The sequence below is a fragment of the Amblyomma mixtum genome, chromosome 9 (assembly GCF_055824585.1).
Source record: "Amblyomma mixtum isolate Tamu chromosome 9, ASM5582458v1, whole genome shotgun sequence".
NCBI lineage: Eukaryota > Metazoa > Arthropoda > Arachnida > Ixodida > Ixodidae > Amblyomma > Amblyomma mixtum.
In genome coordinates this window covers 85,981,599-86,003,949 of record NC_143020.1, presented here as the reverse complement: position 1 = coordinate 86,003,949, position 22,351 = coordinate 85,981,599, and the positions used below count along the sequence as shown (strand labels likewise).

The 22,351-nt window shown below is 44.3% G+C and overlaps 1 protein-coding gene across 1 annotated transcript in view; it reads left to right on the top strand.

Annotated features, from left to right (window-relative positions):
• LOC149329977 (uncharacterized) overlaps window positions 1-20,377 on the top strand; it is a 73,924-nt gene extending 53,547 nt beyond the window's left edge. The window contains exons 5-6 of the mRNA XM_089560696.1: window positions 17,845-17,898; window positions 19,238-20,377. Coding sequence (XP_089416822.1) covers window positions 17,845-17,898; window positions 19,238-19,875 — 692 coding nt within the window. The 3' untranslated portion in view covers window positions 19,876-20,377. The remainder of the gene's footprint in view (window positions 1-17,844; window positions 17,899-19,237) is intronic.
• The last annotated feature ends 1,974 nt before the right edge of the window (window positions 20,378-22,351 follow it).

The following is a 22,351-nucleotide window of genomic DNA, read 5'->3' as shown; positions in this document are numbered from 1 at the left end:
TAGAGAAACTTAGGGCGACCTCCGAGGCAGTGCACATTGTTCTGTGCACAGTCCCGGAGATCAGGGGACGGGGCCCGTACATTGCAGACCAGGTTATGAGGGCCAACGCAGCAATCAGAGAGCTGGGAAAGACCTTCAGGTGCGACGTGATGGATGTAAACCGGGTGATTTATGGAGACTGGAACTTTCTCCCATTCTGCCCGGATGGCATCCATTATGCCGAACCAGCGGGATGGCAGGTTGGGAAGAGGATAGGCCGTAGGGCACTTGCTTTTTTACAGGCACGCAGGAAACCCCTGCAGACCACGGAGTAGGCAGCAAATGTTTAGGGAGGGGGGGCAGGACAAGGGCACGGCGAACGAAAAGGAAGCAACCTCTCAGTGTTGGGTTCATTAACATGCAAGGGGGAAGAAGTCGAATTAAATGGGATGAAATCGAAGAACAACTAAAATCTGAAAACATTGGGGCATATGGGGTTGCGGAAACTCACCTGAGAGACATGGAAGAACCGCCACACATTGCAGGTTACACTTGGATAGGGTGTAACAGAAAAGAGAAAGACCGTAAAGGTGGAGGCCTAGGGGCATTAGTAAATGGGCAAGATTGGGAAAGAGTAGGAGAGAACTGCAGAGAGCATGTATGGCTCCAGGGCATAGTGGGGAGTCTAAGAACAATAATAGGGTTTGTACACCTTAAAACAGGTAGTGAGTCAAGTGAGGAGAATAAAGGGCATTTCGAATGTATGTCTAAAGACATCAGGGACTTAGGCTCGTATCAGGAAATAATCATCTTGGGAGATATGAACGCTCACTTGGAATACTTTGACGGAGCTACAGATACAACGGGGAAGATGTTAGGAGAATTCTGCGATGCCCATGATCTAGTAATGGTTAATACGGAAATAAAATGCGACGGGAAAGTAACATGGGTAAGAAATAATTCGCACTCAACTATTGACTACTGCCTAATGTCACACAAACTATATGACAGGTTAGGGGACATGAAAATTGATGAAGAAGGTATGAAAAGCCTGGGAAGCGACCACAGAAAAATCAAAATTACATTTGGTAGCGCAATACTAGCGGTAGGAACTCAAGGGAGGGAAAGCAAACATAATCTTACTGATGCACAACTGCAGGAAGTGTCTGGACACATTGAAGACATAGTGTCCAGGCAACCGGATAGGGAGTGGACATATGATGCCCTCGTGGGGGTTTTCCAAGGGGAGTTAGAGAAGGCCCAAAGAAAAAAGGGAAGAAGGGGAAGACACATGCCAAAAAGCTGGTGGGACAGGGAAGTGAAGCCAGCCATAGCGCGACGACAGGAGGCATCCAGGGAACACAGAGGTGCAAAGAAAAGGGGGGCCCCGCCAGACGAAGTGGATGCAAAATGGAATGAATACCTTGAGAGCAAAAGGGAGGCAGTGACATTGGTCCAAGCCAAAATAGGAAAGGCAGGAGTCCAGTGGATGATGGAGGTAAATAAGAAAGATAGGAATGCTGCAAAGAGGTTTTGGGAGCACATAAGGCTACAAGGGAAGAGAACAGAGGGCATCCAACACACTCTGACCACACAGGATGGAGAAAGGGTAGAGGGAGAGGAAGCACAAGAACTTATCAGACAAACAATCGAAGCAGCATTTGCAGAGCTTGTGGCGGATGGTCTAGGGGATAGCAGGGACAGCAATGGGGCAGGGGAGGAAGAGCCTAGGGAGAGAACAGCAGGGGACTGGGACAGAATAGTAGGCAAGGTTCCCATCGGAACAGCGACAGGACCAGACGGCATACCTATGAGATTAATTACCATACTAGGCAAAAAAAGCAAACTGAAATTACGACAGATCATTGAAAAAGTAGTAGAGGGAGGAGACGTTCCAAAAGACTGGAAAGTGAGCAGGATGAGACTAATATACAAAGGCAAGGGAAGCAGGGACAACATTAAATCCTACCGACCAATTACGGTCACATCAGTTATTTACAGGCTAGCAATGCAGATGGTGAAAATGAGAATGGAAGTATGGGCAGGGCGTGAGGAGATCTTGGGAGAGTTGCAGAACGGTTTCCGAAAGGACAGACGGTTGGAGGACAATCTATTTGTCATAACACAGTGTATAGAGATAGCTGAGGCAAGTCGGAGGCCTCTATGGATGGCATTTTTAGACATTAAGGGGGTATATGACAATGTGAATCAGGAAAAGCTTTGGGACCAATTGAAGGGATATGGTGCCGATAGAAATCTGGTTGAATATCTACAACGTGTATATTCAGACAATGAGGTCGTAGTAACCTGGGAGGGAGAAACTACAAAACCAGCTAAAATTATGAGAGGGCTAAGGCAGGGCTGCCCACTATCACCTCTACTTTTCATGGTATATGTGAGCCAAATGGAAAAGAGGTTGGAAGAGAGTGGGGTAGGAGTTGACGTGAGTTATATGCAGGATGGTCAGAAGGTAAACCAAGTGCTGGCTGGACTAATGTATGCGGATGATATTGTTCTACTAGCAGACAAGCGAGATAGGCTGCAGGAACTAGCTAAAATCTGTGGTGAGGAGGGCAACAAGCTAGGACTCCAGTTCAGTAGAGAGAAGTCAGGGATAATGGTCTATAATGATGAGAAGGGAGACCCACTAGAAATACAAGACACTATGATAGACCATGTGAGAACTTATAAGTATCTAGGTGTATGGCTAAGTGAAGGGAAAAAATATCTGGAAGAGCATGAGAGGATTCTGAAGAATAAAGGAAAAAGGAATTCAGACATTATGAAGCATAGAGCACTACAGAACTATAATAGGTATGAGGTGGTTAGAGGAGTATGGAAGGGAATCGTGGTACCGGGCCTCACATTTGGAAATGCAGTCCTGTGCATGAAATCAGAAGTACAGTCAGGGCTAGAGGTCAGACAAAGAAGTGTAGGAAGGCTAGCCTTGGGAGCCCATGGGAACACTCCGAATGAGGGAGTCCAGGGAGATATGGGTTGGGCGTCGTTCGAGGTTCGGGAGGCCATCAGCAAACTGAAATATGATCAGAGACTAACTCAAATGGAGGAAACAAGGTGGGCAAAAAAGGTGTACAAGTATCTGTACATGAAAAGTATTAACACAAAATGGACTAATAGAACCCGAAAGCTAAGAATGAAGTATTTATGGGTGAGGGATGGGACGCAACAAAATACTAACGTGAAAGCGGAGGTAAAGGAGACGGAAAGAAAGAATGCAGGAAAAATCGGCGCTAGGCATATATAGGACACGAAAACAGGACATCAAAAAAGAGCAATTATTTGATAATTCGCGGGGCAGTTCACTGCTTTTTGAGGCTAGGACAGGGACTCTGAGAACAAAAACGTATAGGTCCAAATTTGAAGAAGTGGATATTTTGTGCTCTGCTTGTAAAATGGAAACGGAGACCATAGAGCACTTGGTTCTGAGGTGCGCAGAACTCCACCCAGCCCTCCCAGAGGGGGCAGCAACGGCCATAGAGATAGCGCTGGGATTTACTGGGGAGGACGGGCGAGTGGATGGGAAAAGCGTGACATTGACGAAGGGGAGGTTGGAGGATTGGTGGCGGAAATCAAGGGAGGGGTGAATTTCGAGGGGAAAAGGATAGACAGATTAGGCATTGTAAGAGCGAAAGGGAAAGAAAGGGAAAGGAAAAATAAATCAACATTGGGGGAAGTATAGGCTAGGTGGCGAAAGCTACCGCCCGATACAAAGGGTAAAGCCATTATCATCCATCCATCCATCCAACCATCTTTAAGTTACGCTAGCCAGATCGGTGCCAATAAAACTTCGGTTGGGCCTAGTTGGTACATGTTATTGTGAAGGTGTAGGTTGCGCAAACTCGGGACGAACCGAAATTTGGAAATTTTGCGGCCACGTGGCAACATTAGATCACATAATTTGGAGATTCGTTCGTGCCCCAGGGCACCACGCGATTAAAACTAGCGAAGAATAGGAGTCCATGCTGAAAAGCTCCGTCGAAAAAACTCAGCACTTCGCCGTCCGCCTGGCGGCCGAGGCTGAAGACCTCTTCTCCTAGACGGGATCGGATGTCCTCTGGCCGCGGTGCGACAGACTGCCTCCCCGGACGCCTGTGTGCGGACCCGGAGGCGGCTGCCACGCCATATTCGGTGGAAATAAATGTTCTTCCTCCTCCTCCTCCTCGGGACGAACCACAAAGAAAAGACACTGAGACACACACAAGCGCTTGTGTGTGTCTCTGTGTCTTTTCTTTGTCGTTCGTCTCGTGTTTGCGCAACCTACACCTGCCGCTTGAGTCCTTCCAAAAAAAATGGCATTGATGCAATTCCTGTGGCTCACGCCCCAATCGGTGAGGGTGCGATCGAAATGAAACCCCAAACTAATTCAACGGGAGCTAAGATCATTTACAGCCCACTATCTGCAGATCTCTGAGTGCGTACGTTTGGCCGCCGAGGCATTATCTGCAAGTCCCCAGACAACGCTTGTGTAGCAGACTTGCTCCAGTGCAAAATTTTCAGGTCATTCCCGGTGAAAGCATTCATTCCCGAACAGCTTGCATGTGTCAAGGGTGTTGTACGCGGTGTCGACCCAGCATCATCCCCGCAGGAAATACTGGAAGAATTTCAGGATGCAGGAGCTGGGGTCCTTTCAGTCTGTCGATGCAGTAGAGATGTCAATGGCTCGCGTGTGCCTACTGAGTCTGATAAAAACTTTTGCTGGCTCTTCCTGCACTGATGAACTAAAAATCTGGCCGATTGTGTACCGTGTGGACACTCTGCAACCGCGCCCTCTGCAAAGCACCAACTGTTGGTGGTTCGGGCATTGCGGTAAAGCATGCAAGTCAGAGACCTGCTGCCGTTTCGTTGGAGAAGATCATGCTACTGATAACTGCACCTTAGAGCAGCCTCACTGCTGCCTCTGCAGCCATAACCACCCAGCAGATGATGCCGATTGTGCAAAACGCAGTGAAGAGCGTAGCTTGTTTGACATCAACAAAGAAAAGCGGTGCTCCAGAGCTGATGCTTACAGTCTAAAATTTTTAACAGGAAAAAAGATTCATACGCTAGTTGTAAGCGCGCTTCTTTTGGGGACATTCAATCCAACTTGGCTGCCTCCACTGTCACCACTGTAGAAAAAGCCCTTAACAGTGTGGCTGAGCGAATGCTAAACACATTTTGTGAGGCGTCGGCTCAGTTCATTGTGGTTCAATCGTTGTCACCATCAACATCCGTTCTGGCAGCTACGTCTGCATCTGTTTCAGCTTGTGCAGCTAGTGCTAGCTGCTCTACATCAGCTGCTGATGCTTCCCAGGTCCCACCTAACATCTCTGTTCCTAGCAGTGCATGTCGCCCCGACATCTGCACAACAGATGTCGAAATGTCCTTCGTTAAAAACCAGCGCTTAAGAACACAGACAGAGGGCAAGGTGAAACAGACTGAGGGCGCTGAACTTAAAACTGAATTTTATTCACACGCAGACAGTCAATTTATACATTTACACAAACATGCGCTAAGGCGTCTTGTCAAACCCAGATACACTTTTGCCACGGATGCTCTATATATTCTGTGCATGTGGATCTAGAGAGTAGAATCTGGCTCTCGATATGTAGAAGGGAAGTTTCAGGTTTGGTGACTTTTGATGTAGAAAAGGCCTATGATAGTGTAGAACATACTATTTTACTTAACAGACTTGCGCGGTTACATCCTCCAACCTACATCTTTGCGTGGATATCTGAATTTATGAAGGACAGATACTTTTACTGCACAGAGGGAACCCTATGTTCTAATACTTATTATCAATCAAGAGGAGTGCCGCAAGGTTCGGTGCTATCACTGCTGTTTTTTTAATATTTTGGTCAGTGACATCCCCATTCGTCCTTATATAACAGTTTTTTTTCGCTTCAGACAGGGATATCCATTCCCTTTACCAGATTCTGCAGGGATATTTTGATGCTGTTGGAGTTTGGTTGCACCATAATAATTCATCCCTGAAAGTTAACAAATGTGGCGTACTGGTATTTCCTCCAGACACGCCTTTGCACATTTCATTATTCCATCGCTCTAACCAGATTCCACAAGAGGAATCCGTTAAATATCTAGGTGTTAGTTATCACCCAGCATTAGATTGGAGCCTTGATATAAAGAACAACATGTTTAAAGGAGAATGCGCTCTAGGCCAGCTGAGACAAATTGCCAATAAAAAGTTGAGGATGTGCCGCGACACATTGTTGTTACTATACAAAGCCTATGTAAGACCTATACTTGAACTTGGTTGCATTCTGTTCTCTGGTAGCGCAAACTACGAGATGTAACCCTTAATCTTACTCGAAAGACGAGCTCTACATCTCTGCCTTGGTCTCCCAAAATCAGTTTCAAACACCCTGCTTTATCTCGTAGCCAGCATCCCTGATCTAATTTCCCGCTTTCAGCTACTCGCGGTGTGGACTTTCCTCAGGTCGTTGGACCCGATGAGTGATGTCAGTACTCCTATTTTTGTGTCTCAGCCGGCGTTATTCTTTTGTCATCATTGGCCATGTTATGAAATGACACAAATTACCTTAACGCAGAATCTTTTAACTCTGATTGGTGGTGATCTCAGTTTTTTGCAGTGGGTTGACGACACGCCAGCCGCAGTGGAATTCTATTTTGACGACATCTTCCTATCTGGTGCGAAACACATGCCCGCAAACATTTTAAACGGTATTCTATCTGATCACATCGCGGAATACCCCCTTCATATGGTACTTTATTTTTACAGGATTTGGGATGGAGCTATTCTGTTCGCATCCCAGAATATATTCCTATATTTTTTGCAAAATTTTCTGCTCTTGGAATGGCCCTGCACAAAATTACATGTCATGTATCCGACGTTATCATCCTGGCTGATTGTTTGTCAGTTTTAGTCTCCCTTGAAACTTCACAAAAAGATTTTTTGAGCCGTTTCCTGCGATTTTTTGTCCTGCCCACTTTAAAGGAGTCTGTTTTGTCTGGGTTCCTGGCCGTGCAGGCATTCATTCAAACGAGGTGGCTGATTACTTAGCAAGGTCAGCTCTTGACGGATCAGTGACACATTCCGTCCCGAATTTCAGTCTGCTGGCGATTCCCATGCTTCAGCAGTTCCAACACATATCAGCCAGGTTACGCGATCCCGTACTAAATACCACTGATTATCAGCACTTAGTGTATAATTGCAACGTCCGTTCGTGTAAAACCAGGCATTGTGAGGTATCAGTGACGCGGTTGTGGTGCAGGATTCCCAGTTTAAATTTATACCTATGCAGATGTGGATGGTTGCCATCAAACCTATCTTACTCATGTGGGGAAGTTGAATCTGTGGACCATTTCCTTCTCTACTGTCACAAAGTTTGCGCTTCAGAGAAAGATTTACCTGGAGGCCCCTCTCTCCAGGTTAGAGCTCCCGTTATCTCTGCCATTGTTGCTAGGTGCGAGGGCCGAAGGATTTGCATTGGGTTCAATTTATGGGATTCTCCATGATTACATATCTGCAACTGGTAGGCTGATTCGCTAACTCTTTTAAAATTCTTGGAGTTTTTATTTTTTTTTCACCAAATTGTTCTTTATTTAACTTTAAATATTCTTCTGTCGTTTTTCATCGATACATTTTTCAAAATTCACGCTTGGCTCAGATGTTTTGTCGTAATCGCCAATGGAAATTTCCTTGTTTATGTCACTACACCTTGGCCAATCCCCCTACGTGGGTATGCACCATTTTTAAGAGGATGAAGAAAAAGAAGAAGAAATCTATGCGCATACAAAGCAAGGATAACATTATTCGACCCGGTGAACTTCACTTTTGTAGCGTGCGCGTGTGAAGACATGGTCCGTGTTTCTGCGTGCGTGCCCAAATGTCATCACACAGTCACGAAAGAGATTCGGGCTTGTTGACGCTTTTTCCAGTAGCATGAAAGCTATAGAAGTGTGCAACCGCAATACCAGACAAATCTGCTTCAGTGAAATCTGCTGGAGTTATTCCTTTAAACCTGCCACTTCAACACTTGCATCAGTGGGCAAATAGATCCAATAGGGTGCAAAGCTGTATTTGTCGTTAATTTATGAAAATTCATAAGGGGTGTGTTTTTGGCCGTGACCATCTCACTGACTCGGTCGCCAGTGAAGTTACCCTGCCTTATTTCTCTTGCAGCAGGCATTAGCAAAGACGGCACGTTTGTGGAGATAGCGCTGTTCCCATTTCTTCTCGGATATCTATGTTCTGTTGTGTTCGTAATCGCATAGCAAATGCAACAGTCAGTTATTTTTCAGTCTAGCGCTTTTCGGTAAAAAGGTGCGTTGCAGGAGGAAATCTATGCGCATACAGAGCAAGGATGACTTCGTGGGACGCGATGAACGTGACTTTTGCAGCGTGCGCTAGTGAAGTCGTGCTCAGTCTCCCTGCGCATGTGCCCAAATGTCACCGCGGAGTCATCAAAGAGTCGGGTTCGTTAACGCCTTTACCAGTAACATGAAAGCCGCAGAAGTGTATAACCACAATAACAGACAAATTTCTTCTGTGAAACCTGCCAGAGTTATTCCTTTCTACCTGGTTTGGTTTCTTGTTTAAGGGGGTTTGACTTCCCAAAGCGACTCAGGCTATGAGGGACGCTGTAGTGAAGGGCTCCGGAAATTTTGACCGCCTGGGGTGCTTTAAGCGTGCTCTGACACCGCACAGTACACGGGCCTGTAAAATTTCGCCTCCGTCGAAATTTGGCTACAGCGGCTGGGATCGAACCCGCGTCATTCGGGTCAGCAGCCGAGCGCCATAACCGCTGCGCCACTGAGGCGGCCTGCTACTTCAACTCTTGCATCTGCGGGCAAGTAGGCGTAGGCTGCAAAGATGTAATTTGCGTTAATTTATGTAAATTAATTAGGTGTGTATCTTCAGCCATGACCATCTCACTGAATTGATCGCCAGTGACCTTTCCACTCCTTATTTCTCTTGTAGGAGGCTTCCGCAAAGAGCACGTTCGTGGAGGTCGCGCCGTCCGCATTTCTTCTGGGATGTCACCGTTCTTCAGTGTTCGTAATCGCATAGCAAATGCAACAATTAATTCTTTTGCAATCCATTGCTTTGCCGTGCCTCAAAAGCATTGCTTATATGTTTAGTGTACTGAATACGTGTAATGCAGTCCTAAATCAGTGGACTGAGTTATGAGTAGACTCAATCAGGCTCATATTCAGCAACCGCGGTGGCTGAGTGGTTATGGCGCTCGGCTGCTCACCCAACAGACGCGGGTTCGATCCCAGCCGCGGCGGTCGAATTTCGATGGAGGTGAAATTCTAGAGGCAGTGTGATGTCAGTTCATGTTAAAGAACCCCAGGTGGTCGAAATTTCCGGAGCCCTTCACTACGGCGTCCCTCATAGCTCGAGTCGTTTTGGGATGATAAACCCCCCATAAACCAAAGCCATAAATTTTATGAATTCTGTGGCATTATGTGTGAAAACCATTCAAGGTTCGTTATGGTGACTTGTGAAAGCTGGTGAACAATGTCCCGAGGGTGGTACCTGTAGCCAGCAGTTTACGCCGAAAACTGACGCAAACAGCTTCCTCTTTTTTTTTGTATATGGAAGTTGTCTCCATCTTAGCGCTCGCATGGCATGCAAGTGTAAAAGTGTTTTTTTTGCATCCTAATATCGCCGCTTCGCAGGAATGAAAAATGCATGCTACCCTTCAGTTGCACTAAATGGTCTACATTGAAAAGCAAGACTATATCCCATAGCCATACTGAACAATGCTGGTGTCGTATTTTTGTGTGTCTTTTGTGCCTTTTTTTTGTGTTCTTGGTTTCGGAGGCATTGGAGGAGCACCAGTAGCCAGGGGAAGAATATTTTAGCAGAACTTCTGCCAGTCTATGCCGACCCATAGCTTTATGCTCCTTTCCTGTAAAGTGTGCAGTGGTGTAAATCGCGGGGGGACAGGGGAGTCCTGACCCCCACTTCGTGTAGTGGGGAGGGGCCTCCACTTGCGAGTGTCCTCCCCTGAGATCCTTCCCGTGACCACTCGGGCAGCATTGAATGATGCGAGCGGTGCTACATGCAATGCGGGGAAGTAGTGGGAGCGAGGAGGCCTCTTCCCTTCCGCAGAATGGCTGAGTCAAGAAACAGTCCTGGAACGTCGCTGAAATTCACTGAAAGGTCGGCGACGTCGAACAGAGACCGAAAGCAACAACTTAAATTCATACAGGCCATCGGGAGTGACGAAGGCAGTCTTGCTGTTCATGTTCATCAACCTCTCTCTTCTAGTACCCGCTCTTTAAATCAGTCGGGGAAAAATATTTGGCTTGGCAAAGTTAATCAGTTACAATTTGCCAACAATGAAAAAACATACCATGACTACGTGTGATTGCTTTTACATTTACTTTAAGCCTCTGCTTTTCTGGCATTCTTCGGGGTTTTTCTCTTCTGACCTGCAAACATTTTAACAGTACACGAGACAGGCGCAGGTAGATGGGATTCTCCCCATGGTATCATATATAAAGCTATGTCATATCAGCTGGCCATCTTTATTCAAAAAAAGGGAAATGTGTATAACCCTGAGAAAAGTCTACCGCCATCACTTTCAGTCTCTTAAAACTGCTTGACCGATTAGAAAAATGGGAATGTTCCTTCCAACATCTCGGGCCCATGCCTTCTCTGAGTAAAAAATAAATGAGCATGGAGGCTGCGGTTGTGGAGTGAGAAAGCGATGCTGGTTAAATGCTGCTGAAATAGCGTAACTGCTGTATTGTGATACTTGAATGGCACAGTGCAAGCTTTAGATTCGAGGAAAGCTACAAAACATAACATTATACTTGGTGCTAGAGGTCTGCGCAGACAGGTATCAAGACTGGGTCTGGCCCTACTCGCCGTTACTTCGCTCCCTACTCCAAACCCGGCCGTGGCCCGCCATTCTCAACGGTTTCTAATGTCTGGCCCAGCCTGGTGCTCGTTCGTTCGTGTCCGTGCAGTCCCATTTGCTTCTTGTGATGATAATTCGCTCTTTGAAAAAAAAAGAAAAAGGCAACAAGCAGTAAACAGACATCTATGTAGCAGCTGAAAAAGTTGGAGAAAGCAAGAAGAGTAACATTGGGTTCGTACCAGTGATAAGTACCTACTCAAGCTGGGCACAACTGGAAAAACAGGGTTGTAAAAAGAGTGCTGCATGTCATCCTTTTCAGTGGCTCGTGAGGAAACACTATAAGAGAAAAATTTCTTAAAACAACAGATTTAGTTAATTAAAAGACTAGCGCATAAAACTAGGACAAAAACAGAGAAGGAGACAGGACGAGCGCTAATAGCGCTCGTCCTGTCTCCTTCTCTGCCTTTGTCCTAGTTTTATGCGCTAGTCTTTTAATTAACTATGTCAAACCAACTAGCCCAGCTTTCCGCCTTGATAACAGATTTAGCACATATGCGTAACCTATTCCAGTCATAAGTGCACTTGGATGCTTAGAATCCTTGCATAAAAACGCACTATGAGCGCGTTTATATAGACCCAGCTTCACTTACATTGCGAGGAGATTTTGATAGAGCAGTAATAAAAATGGAATCGTATCCCTTTTAGATAAAGAGTGAGCCCCCTTCGAGCAGCACTAGTAACTTTATAAAAGCCGAACACTCTCCAGTTTCCAAGAGGGGAACTAGCAGCCCCAAGAACCACATCTGCATTGGCAACGCAAAGGTTGTCCACAAATACAGTGTCTTCAATTGGTCAAGTTTTCATAGGTCAGGAGCGAAGGCCAAGATACCATTCTACTGAAGTGGAAGACATCCACCAGTAAACAATGTGGCATAGTGTACCACATTTAACCATGTGCAGGGGGTACTACGCAGGGTTTGTAGCAGGACAGTAAGAGCCTTTCGCTAGAGGATCCTTTGGAGTCTTTTCTCGTCGACTACCCAATTCGCTGCTCTGTATTCCCTCCGGTCAGCTAGGTTTCCGCTGGCGGCGACAGCTATGTCGGTACTTCAGGCTATACCCACAGCTTGGACTAGCTTAGACTGGGGGGGTGCTGTAGAGAAGTGTACCCGCTTAAATGTGAGTGGATTTACGGCGCTGAAAATATGTATTGCGGGACGTGTCTTTATGTCACGCACCAAGGGATCTCCCCTAGATAAATAGATAACTGTTAGCATCCTTTCTACATCAGGCCGGTGGCGAGTTCCACCTCGCCTCGTCAGTTAAAGTGGTGAATTTTTCTACTGGCCCTTCCTATTTGTAAGCTTTGAATCCTGTTATTTGTAAGCTTTGAAACCTGTTCTCTTTTTATTTTTTCTCATTCAAGGCTGTTTTTGTATTCTACTCTATATTCCTGCGACTTCTGTAATGTCTTGTGGAATTTTTTAATTTCGTGGTGTGTTATGGTGACTTGTGGAAGCTGGTGAACCATATCGTGATGGCGGTACATGTAACCATCAGTTTACGCCGAAAACTGGTACAAACAGCTTCATGGCATATCACCAGTCTTTTTTTTTATACTGAAGTAGTCCCGTTGGCATGCAAGTATAAAATTCTTTTTCCGCATCCTAATATAGCTGCTTCACAGGAATGAGAAATGCATGATACCCTTCAGTTCCACTAAATGGTATATTTTAAAAAGCAGGATTACATTCCATAGCCATATTCAACAATGCTGGTGTCGTTTTTTTGTGTGTCTGCTGGGCCTTCTTTGTTTGCTCTCAGTTTTGTAGCCATTGGAGGAGCACCAGTAGCCAGGGGAAGAACATTCCAGTGGAAGAAATGCAGCCAGTCAATTCTGAACCGTAGCTTGATGCTGCTGTCCTGTAAAATATGTATTGTGGGACATGTCTTTGTACTGTGTACCAAGAGATCTCTCTTAGATACATACATAAATAACTGTTGGCATCCCCTTTGTATCAGGCCTGTGGCGAGTGCCACCTCGCCTACTAAGTTAAAGTGGTTCATTGTTTTATTTGTCTACTGGCCATTCCTATTTGTGAGCGTTGGATCCGTTTCTGTTTATTATTTTTCCATTCAAGGCTTTTTTCTTGTATGCTACGCTATATTCCTTCGATTTCTATGACGTGTTGCTCAATTTTTTCGTTCTACATCTTTTTGGAGTCTGATGGCACATTAGCCATTCTGTGCTTTTGTAAGAGTTCCTTGCAAGTTACGCACTAGCTCCTCCACGTTCACACAATGTTCTGCGTTTCTTAGTTGTCGTAATGCTTCTACTTCTACTCATTGTTTTATTTATTTTGTATCTGCTTTTTTGTCTGTTATTTGGCATAATATTTTTGCTAGGAAGTGTTGGGTGAAAAAAGTGCAGATTGAAATTGCAAAGTGCAAGTAAGCCAGGAGTCACTTGTGCATTGCAGATGGCTATTCAGTTTGAAATTGCAAGTGAAACATTCTTTTTTAGTTGAGCAAATCTTTGGTTGGTTGTGCACGGATTTCTCATCTGCTGAATTGGAAATACTTTAATGAACTTGTACTGGGTGGCTGTAATGCATCAGTGTAGTCATATCTCTATGTTTAATCATACTTTCAAAGGGCCAGTGGAGGAGATCTCTTCCTGACCTATGTACTGTGTTGCCACTTGTCACGACAGCCACAATTATTCAACAGCCACAAATGTAGTTGTGTAGTGTCAGAAGTCAAAATTTTTCTGTGGCAAGGCATAGGACCGCATTGTAAGCTGGCAGTTGGTTAATGCCTTGTAAAAAAACCTCAATGTTGGATGCAGTGCATTATCCTCTCACGTCCCTGCAGCTTCATATGTGGCCAGAAAGCATGACCAGTTTTGGAGCTTCTTATCGGCTGCCTGCTTGGTAATCCGGTCAAACTTTTCGGCCGCGCATATGTTTGCATATAGAGGTCTGAATTAAAGCTCACGAATGCATGTTCTTGGTCTGACGCTTTTAGGGTAAAGTTTATGCCAAAAGTAGACAGCTTATCTACATGTCACAAATGTTGTGCTGATTGCAAATCATTGTAGTAGTATGCACTCTCAGCAGCATGGTGGGACTGGAACAAAGCTATTGGCTCATTACTGCACCCATGTAAATTAGCAATGGAGATGGGACAAAATACCATCTTCCTTGCTTCCGTGAAATCCTCTTCTTCGGTCGCCCACACACATTGCCAGTCTGCCTCACCCTCAAACATCCTTAATAGCGGCAGTGAATAATTCCTCTTCTCCGCTGTTGGTAACAAAAAAGACAAGAAGACCTTAAGCTTGGAACGTTGTTGCAAAAACAGAGCACATAATATGAGCCTGAGGTCGGATTTGCTCACGACTTTGGTTACGATCTAAATTTCAGTCTAGATCCAACTTGTTCACTACTCAGATAAAATAATTATCTGAATATGAGCTTTAGTGAGTCTCCTTATAAGTCAGTCTGCTGATCTAGGAGTGCATTATACGTATTCAATACACAAAGCATATAAACAATGCTGTTGTGGCCGTGGAGACTTCTCCTTATGCTACTATGCTCTGTTTCAAATTGCAGGCGTGAAGGGGAGTATTAAGAGGACACAGAGTACATGCTCGAGGAAGAACCTTTGAATGCAACCTACTGCTACGAACATATGCCGAACCTTACCTTCACTTATTCGCATGTGCAAAGTTAGGTGCATGAGAATCCATCTGGCTGTGCTAAGGAAACTATCCAGACCAGCTGTGCTAAAAATATCACAAATGGAATTGCATTTTAGCTGGTAGAAAATATCAGTTTTAAAAATGTGTACTTGCAGTTTACAGTACATTGCCATTGCACTTCTTTTTCCCTATCCATATCCTTTCTCATTTTTTGCTTGCAGAAGAAGAAAAACGACAGAATATTTAGTCAGATGTGGATTTTGTGCATTGTTACTTCTTTGTGCTTTGCCATTTGCACAAAAGCAGACTGGCCCCACTGCTTGCGGCATTTGTGTTTGTTTTGTAGTGACGCTCATTTGTTCTCCGTTACTTTGCAGGCCATTATCGATAAGCAAATGTGTACAAGATTCCAGAGGAAGAAACCTTCAATACCATGACTGTCAACCTTTCGTGGCTCCATTGCATGATGCTCATTGCATGTGAAATGATCTCAGTGCACTGTGTCTATGTACAAAGCGAGGTGGAAGTGTTTTTGATGATTTTGCTCGAATTAGTGATTTAAATAATTATGAAAATGGGGACCATCCCGAAAACAAATTTTTTTAGTGAACTCATTTTGAAAATAATATAATTCTTTCCCCAGGAATGACATTAGGCTTGGATGGAGAGACAGGGAGAGAATAACAGGAATGAAAATAGGCACCAAGTTCTTTCTTCTTCTTAGCTCAAAGGTCATGTAGCAGAACTCACTGACGTGCAGTGGTTGAACAGTATAAATTAAGCTCTCAATAGGATTCCCATTTCAGCCATGGTACTAACAGAACACCTGACCAAATACAGCAATGAGGTGAAGCCTGCAGCGTGTGTACTCTCGTGATGGGCAATTAGTAGCAGTAGTAGAATCACATTATTTGGTCACTCAGAGGTTGAATGGCCTTGGGGCATTCTAGAGGACAATGAATTAGATTGGAATATGGGTTAGGCCAGTTATAATAATGAAGAGATGTTGCATATTTTTGTAAGAGTGTGTACTGGTGTCAGTAGGACATTGCATGGCACTTAGCAACTTTGTGACACGGAGAATTTAAAACAAAAAGCATCTGCTATGCACCTTTAATAAAAGAGGCCCATTGGTTCCAAAATATTATCCTCAATGAAAAATACAAATGGCAGAAAGTGATGCCTTTATTTTTGGTGGAAAATGGGGTGAATCCTACCCGGTCCTTTTATTCAGAGATTAAAGCAATGACTATGGTCATTGTAAAAAACTTCATGTGTGATATTGTGTGAAAGCACGAAATACATTATGCCAGTACTTGTGTAATCGTTATGTTATGTGGATTAATTAATTTTTGCATTTATACAATATTCTTCTGCTTTTCATTCAGTCAAAGCAGAAACATCAATGATGAAAACTGCATGTATTGGAACTGTTAGCCTTTCATGCCTCTGTGTCTGATGCATCAATCTTTATCCTGATTTTTGTGCTGAGTGACCTCCAATCTACGAATGCTTGCTTACGTAATTCAATGTTAACACCACCACTTTTCACTCCCGCTTTGCACTCCTGGTTGGGGCTGTGTGAAGACTGTAGCTGTGCAAAACTTGTGCTGTATTCTGTGATGATTTTTACATGCTATTGTATTTGCCGCTGTTTACTGGTTTATGGGCATCATTTTGGCTTTGCTGAAGAATGCACTATGATTTTGTGTACTCTTAGCATTAGTGACTTTCCAAACTATATTCATTACTGCGTTCATTTAGCCTGAATTCTGAGACTGTCCATTTCATTTTGAGGCCTCTTCAAGAGCTAGTTATGTTTAGCTGTATGGAGTGTACTGTGACAATGTTTGTTTTAGTTTTCTAACAATACTGAATGTATATCTGCACATCTGGAATTCATCATGTACGGATTTCATTCCATGATGGTGGTATGAGCTTTGATTTGTTATTGAGCTGGAAGTTGTTTTATTTTAATGCGGAGCCATTTAAAAAAATTGACCTGTTTTCATTATGCTTTGTGCTCTTGTGATGCTATACGCTTTTCCACAACGCAATCCCAGTTTTACCAGATTTACTGATCCGCAGTGTTCGTTTCTTAGTTTTCCCTGACTGGTTCCCTTGCATCACACAATGTCCATAAAATGAGTGTAGTGCTAGCTGTGATTTCTGCTCAGAATAATGCAACAACTGATGACAGGCTGCACTTTTATTCTCTATTTCTTGCCACATTCACTCTCCCTGCAATGGCGGCCTAGTCATTGGAGCATGCATCTCGCATGTGGGGTGTGCTGGGTTGGATTCCCTGTGCCACTGGGTACCGACCTGTGATACGATACGCAAGCTTTCCTTCTGGCTTCTGCTGGGTCGAATGCCTGGAAATGGGCATTAGACCCACCCCCTTGCATTGATGAAAGTGCCTTATACCACAATGCTCTTTGACCAAAGCTGCCCTTGCGTCATACAAATTCATCACTGTCGTCATCAGCTCTCACTCTCGTTGCTGTCCAGTGAGCTCACCTCATCACCATGTTCCCAGGGATGGACTTTTTCAGTGCCATCCATGGTGTTAGAAAAGCTGGTCACCTTAAACCTTTTTCAGAGCAGCGCATTGTGAAACTCAGTCACGATAGTTTCTTCCTTTTTTTCAAAACGCCCTGGTTTCTTGTCCCAAAATTGGAGGTTCGGTTGCCAAACATGTAAATATGGTATGGCTCTAACTGCACATAAGACAGAGTAGTGTACAATTTAAGATGTGCTTCTACTCGGTTAATTGCACTCTTGGAGACGCTGGAGGCGGACCATCATGTTGGACATATTCGCAGCATTTGTGGGCAGCTGTAGCCAGGGCGTTTTTACTAGTAGTCATCCATCAAAAGTTTTTTTACTGTGCACAGTAGAACTTCCATAAAGGTTTAATGAAAAAAATGATGGCTGTATCAATGGTTTTGTCATTAAGCATGAATGACACTCGTTAATTCTTAAGCCTGCGTAGGGAGACTTTTACTGTCCTTCCCATGAAGCCAGAAATGGTGCAAGTTCATTCTTCAATGCAATGGTTGTTGGCCCATTTCCAGTAGGCCTATAAATTTGTTGGCAATTGTCAGTTTTTCGTGAGCATAAGTATAGTAGTTATCTTCATGCAGAACTAAAACAAATGTTTGCTTTTCAACACACTTCTTTTCCAGCTCGACCTACACAACCTGGAAAAGTTTTTCTGTGCCATTGTGTTCCATATTCACCGTGTCATGCACATAACACCACATGAGCTTAGTGTCTTAATGGATGTTATCTGGTTTTCACATGCAGGATTGCGCTCCAGGGACCACAAACATGCTGTACCTTCTGGACATGACTCACCAGGTTAGAATCTGCACTTTTTCTTCATATATGCTCTCCTGAAGGTTGTTTCTCAAAGAGCAGTTTGTAGGATATGGAAGGTTCAGTTTGCGTAACTGTGGTGAATGATGGTGATATTGGCCTTCGATTTTGTGGAAAGTATTTTTCTGTGATATGTTAACTGTAATCACTGAACTGTCACTGCTGTGAGTTCTGTTCATTGATGCAAAAAATTGCACAGGGGACCAAGGCTTCCTTAGGCTTTTGGCCTCTAGCCTTGGCCTACCTACACAGACCAAATAAAAGAAAAAAAATGCCATTGGGCTAAGCTTAGCTGACAGTTACTTGTTTAGCTATTGACCCTTTCCGGCCTAGTGTATTTTTTCCAGTGACTACTACACTGGTCAGCATTCTTTTGGTCCTTCTAGCCCACTGCAAAGAAAGTGACTGCCTCACCTAGATTTGGTTATAGACACATATTTAAAGCATTTTTGTTCAGCTTTGGTCGGGTCTCACCCGTACTTGTTTAGAGTGTGGTACCTCGCAGGTGGAGGCCAGGCTTCCCCTCGCCAATCTTAAAAAAAAGCACCATCTCCCATCTGCCTCCTTTTGCCATTCTCTCACTGCATGCAGCTCACAATCCTTGAAGCAGGGTGCACATAGTTTTCTTTGTCACTAAAGCCACCTTCTTTTCTACAAACTCATTTGACAACTGTCAATAACATTCGCCTGCTGGAATGGAAGTCATGTCGTTATTTTTTGGTGCCATTTATTGCGTTTAAAACCATGTCATCAATGAAATAATTTTGCATCAGTGTGGGGAGCTATCCATGGAAGAAAAGCCAAATAGTTAATTTGTGGGCTACAATAATTCCAACCAAGTGGTGCGAAACTTTTCGTACGGAAATAGCTGGCAAAGCTGTGTGTCAAGCCATGCCCTGAACTGACCGGACGTGCAATTTTCCACTGTCGGGCGCTGTGCCGCAAATGACTGGAAAGGGTTAGACCCACTTGGGTGGGCTTCGGGCAGTGTCGGTCACGATGCCAGTTTATGTAAGCGCAAGGGTCAAATGCAGCAACTTTGGATGGATTACAATGGCTGCCGTATTTTTTTTTAGTAGTGATAACATTTCCTGCAGCCTAAATGTTTTCTGTTTGCCTGTGTGCAGAATTGACTGTAGAGACATCTTGTTTCAGCCCTGAGTTAACTCTAAGGCTGATCAGTTGAATTAAACTTTTGGTAGACATCAACAGCTTTTGATGAGTGTGTCCGCTACGTTCAACGTTTCTTCGTAACTCCAAGTGAACTGTGAATTGTTGGTTCTTGCATTTTTTTATAAAGTACTCTGCTTGTGCAACACAGGTTCAGTTGTCGCACAGAGCGACCATGGCGCACCTCCTGTGCAAGAGTCAACCAGTGAAAGGAACCCTGTGAGCCACAGCATGGAATCTACTCCTGGCATGGGGAACCGCCGGGGTAATCCCACAGGAAATAAGGTTTACAAATGCACCCACTGCAGCAAGAGATTCAAAAAGAGATACAATCTGGTGCAACATCTCAGAGTCCATACAGGCGAACGCCCATACCATTGTAACGACTGTGGAAAGAACTTTGCAATGATTTCCAGCCTAAAGGTACACGAGCGCACTCACACAGGTGACCGCCCATATCACTGTGACCATTGTGGTAGCAGCTTTGCACATAGGGCGAATCTGCAGAGACACCAGCGCACTCACACAGGCGAACGTCCCTTCCGTTGTGACCACTGTGGCAGGAGCTTTGCACAGACGGGTCACCTGGTGGGACACATCCGTACCCACACGGGTGAAAAGCCGTTTGAGTGCCAGCTGTGCCCCATGACTTTTGCGGCTCGTAAAGATCTTGCAAGGCATATTAGATCCCATAAGGGCATAAAGCCCTTCCAATGTGACTTGTGTCAAAAGAAATTCAGTGATAGGAGGAATTTGAGCTACCACAAGAAGGCTATTCACAAAAAATAGCAGTGGTCCTTGATGTCCTTGGTATAAGTGTTTTGCTAACTACCAATTTGTGTACAAGGTAACAAGATTCCAGCTGACCACCCTATGAATGGTGCTGGTAGCTAGCCTGCATCATTACATTTGTATGCTTTGTTCATTTTGACAAACTTGTCAGGAAATGACAGTTTTTGTGCCTTTAGGCTAGACACACACACGTGCTCTGAGTCATACCTGAAGACGGAGAGGGAGCATGCTATGCTGGGAAACTCACATGAACGGAAATAAAATCACGGTCACACATGAGTGGCATCACATCTCGTTAGAGTGAGATTTTTAAAAACATTGTACCCAGTATTATTCACTGGCACTAGTTGTCACCCTGCCTCAATAAAAAGATTTGGGGGTGTGAAAGGTTGCACAACTCATTTCATTCGTGCAGTCTGAGTGGGTTAATTTTTGACCCTAATTATAAATTCACTTATTAATATCACTGAACCTGTAAAGTTTGTATGCCAATAAAGGAAAACTTGTTCTTGTGTAAATCTTCGTGTTTATTCCAGCAGTGTTAGTGGTAGGAATGAATAGTGACAAATAGAGGCCCAACATCAAAATGATGTGTCGTGTTATTTTGCAGGTTTTAAGAGTTCTTTGTTCCTTGGAATGAAAGCCAACAAAAGAATTCACTAACATCTGCATCACCATTTCTCAGAGCACTGTCTCTGCTGAATGTAAATAGCGTAATATTTGTAGAGCATTATTTCCACACCATCTTTAGTCTATTTTGTCTGTCAAAATAGAAACTGTTTGTGACCATTTCACATTCTACTAATTTCTATGTTGCTTTGGGGTTTCTTGAAAAAAGCGTCAATTTACATGAGGTGTTCATAACACGCTGCAAGGGTCATGGCTGCTGAAACAAAAAATACTGTGATTAGTGCCTATGATAAACATTGTATTGTAAAGCTCGTAATTTGGGTTCATTGTGTGAATTTTCTTGGTGGCCGTTAGTATCTTATTAAAGTTTCCATCAAAAAATGTTGAATACATTTTGTAGAGTGAAAGGCTGCACAACAATTTGATCCCGCCCGTGCTTGATCAGTGTCATTGTGAGTGCACGTTGAAGAACCCCCGGTGATCAAAATTTTGGAGCCACTACGCCATCCCTCATAGCCCGAGTCCCTTTGGGACTTTACACCCCCATAAACTACACCAAGATAGTTTCAAAGCCAACTCTCTACACACAATGCCCTCTCATTGAATGCGTAAAAAGCAAATGAGATGCTTTTGAGTTCTGCCTCAGGATTTATGATAAGAAAAAGGGCTGCTAAGCAGTGTCGTTAGGTCATGGTTCTCGCTTACAGGGATCCCATTTGTTTTAAATATACATGCACATGACTCTGCAGAATGCACGAGGGACTTTTTTCAGCCTACACATCACAACTTTGAGATGCTTGATCACGATAGCTGACGTTAAGTGAGTGCTCACATGTATACCACCGCATCCTTTACTCAGCTGAACCACAGGAGAGGGATCTTCCTTTCAGCCTTGAACCACCATGGTAGTTGCATGTGAAATATACTGCGGTGTAATAGCACACTGTGCTGGCACCCTAGTTTCGCCAGCAGGTGTGCAACACTATGTTGTGGGACAGGTTTGACCATTGGTGTGAAGTTAACAAGCGGATAAGACCATGAGTGCGGGCACAGTTTTGGAGTGGATGTGCATTGTTGTATGTTAACGTGACGGCAGTGTGACGAGGTACAGTCGTGCGTCAGAGTTTGTTGCTCGGTTGCACGTGCAGAAGGTGGCATTGCTCTGTCTAGTGCACTCCTGTGCAGTTCAGAGCTGCATTGTTATAGTGAATCATGGAACTGCTCATATGGACTGGAAGGCTTTTTGTTGATTGATCGTGGCAATACTGACAGTCACAGGAAGGATAGTTGTTTTGTTATTTTATTACAGGTGTGGAAAAAGCACGATATCTGAGCAGGTGCAATCAATCAAAAAATTAGACAAGCAATAAATGTTAGGAAAACAGTACAAAGTCATTGCCTTCGCATGATGATAGGTGTAACGTTAAGAGATCAGAAGCGGGTGGAGTGGGTGAGAGAACAAACGCGTGTTAATGACATCCTAGTTGAAATCAAGAGAAAGAAGTGGGCTTGGGCAGGGCATGTAATGCGAAGGCAAGATAACCGCTGGTCCTTAAGGGTAACGGAGTAGATTCCAAGAGAAGGCAAACGTAGCAGGGGGCGGCAGAAAATTAAGTGGGCAGATGAGATTAAGAAATTTGCGAGAATATGGCGGCCGTGGCTGGCGAAGGACAGGGTCATTTGGAGAGACATGGAAGAGGCCTTTGTCCTGCAGTGGGCGTAGTTAGGCTGATGATGATGATGATGAGGCTGGTCATATTTGGAGGCTGCAAGGCTTGGACCTTCTGTGCAGTTCTGTTGCTGTACCTTTTCACATATTACACCTGATGAGAATAAGATGGCT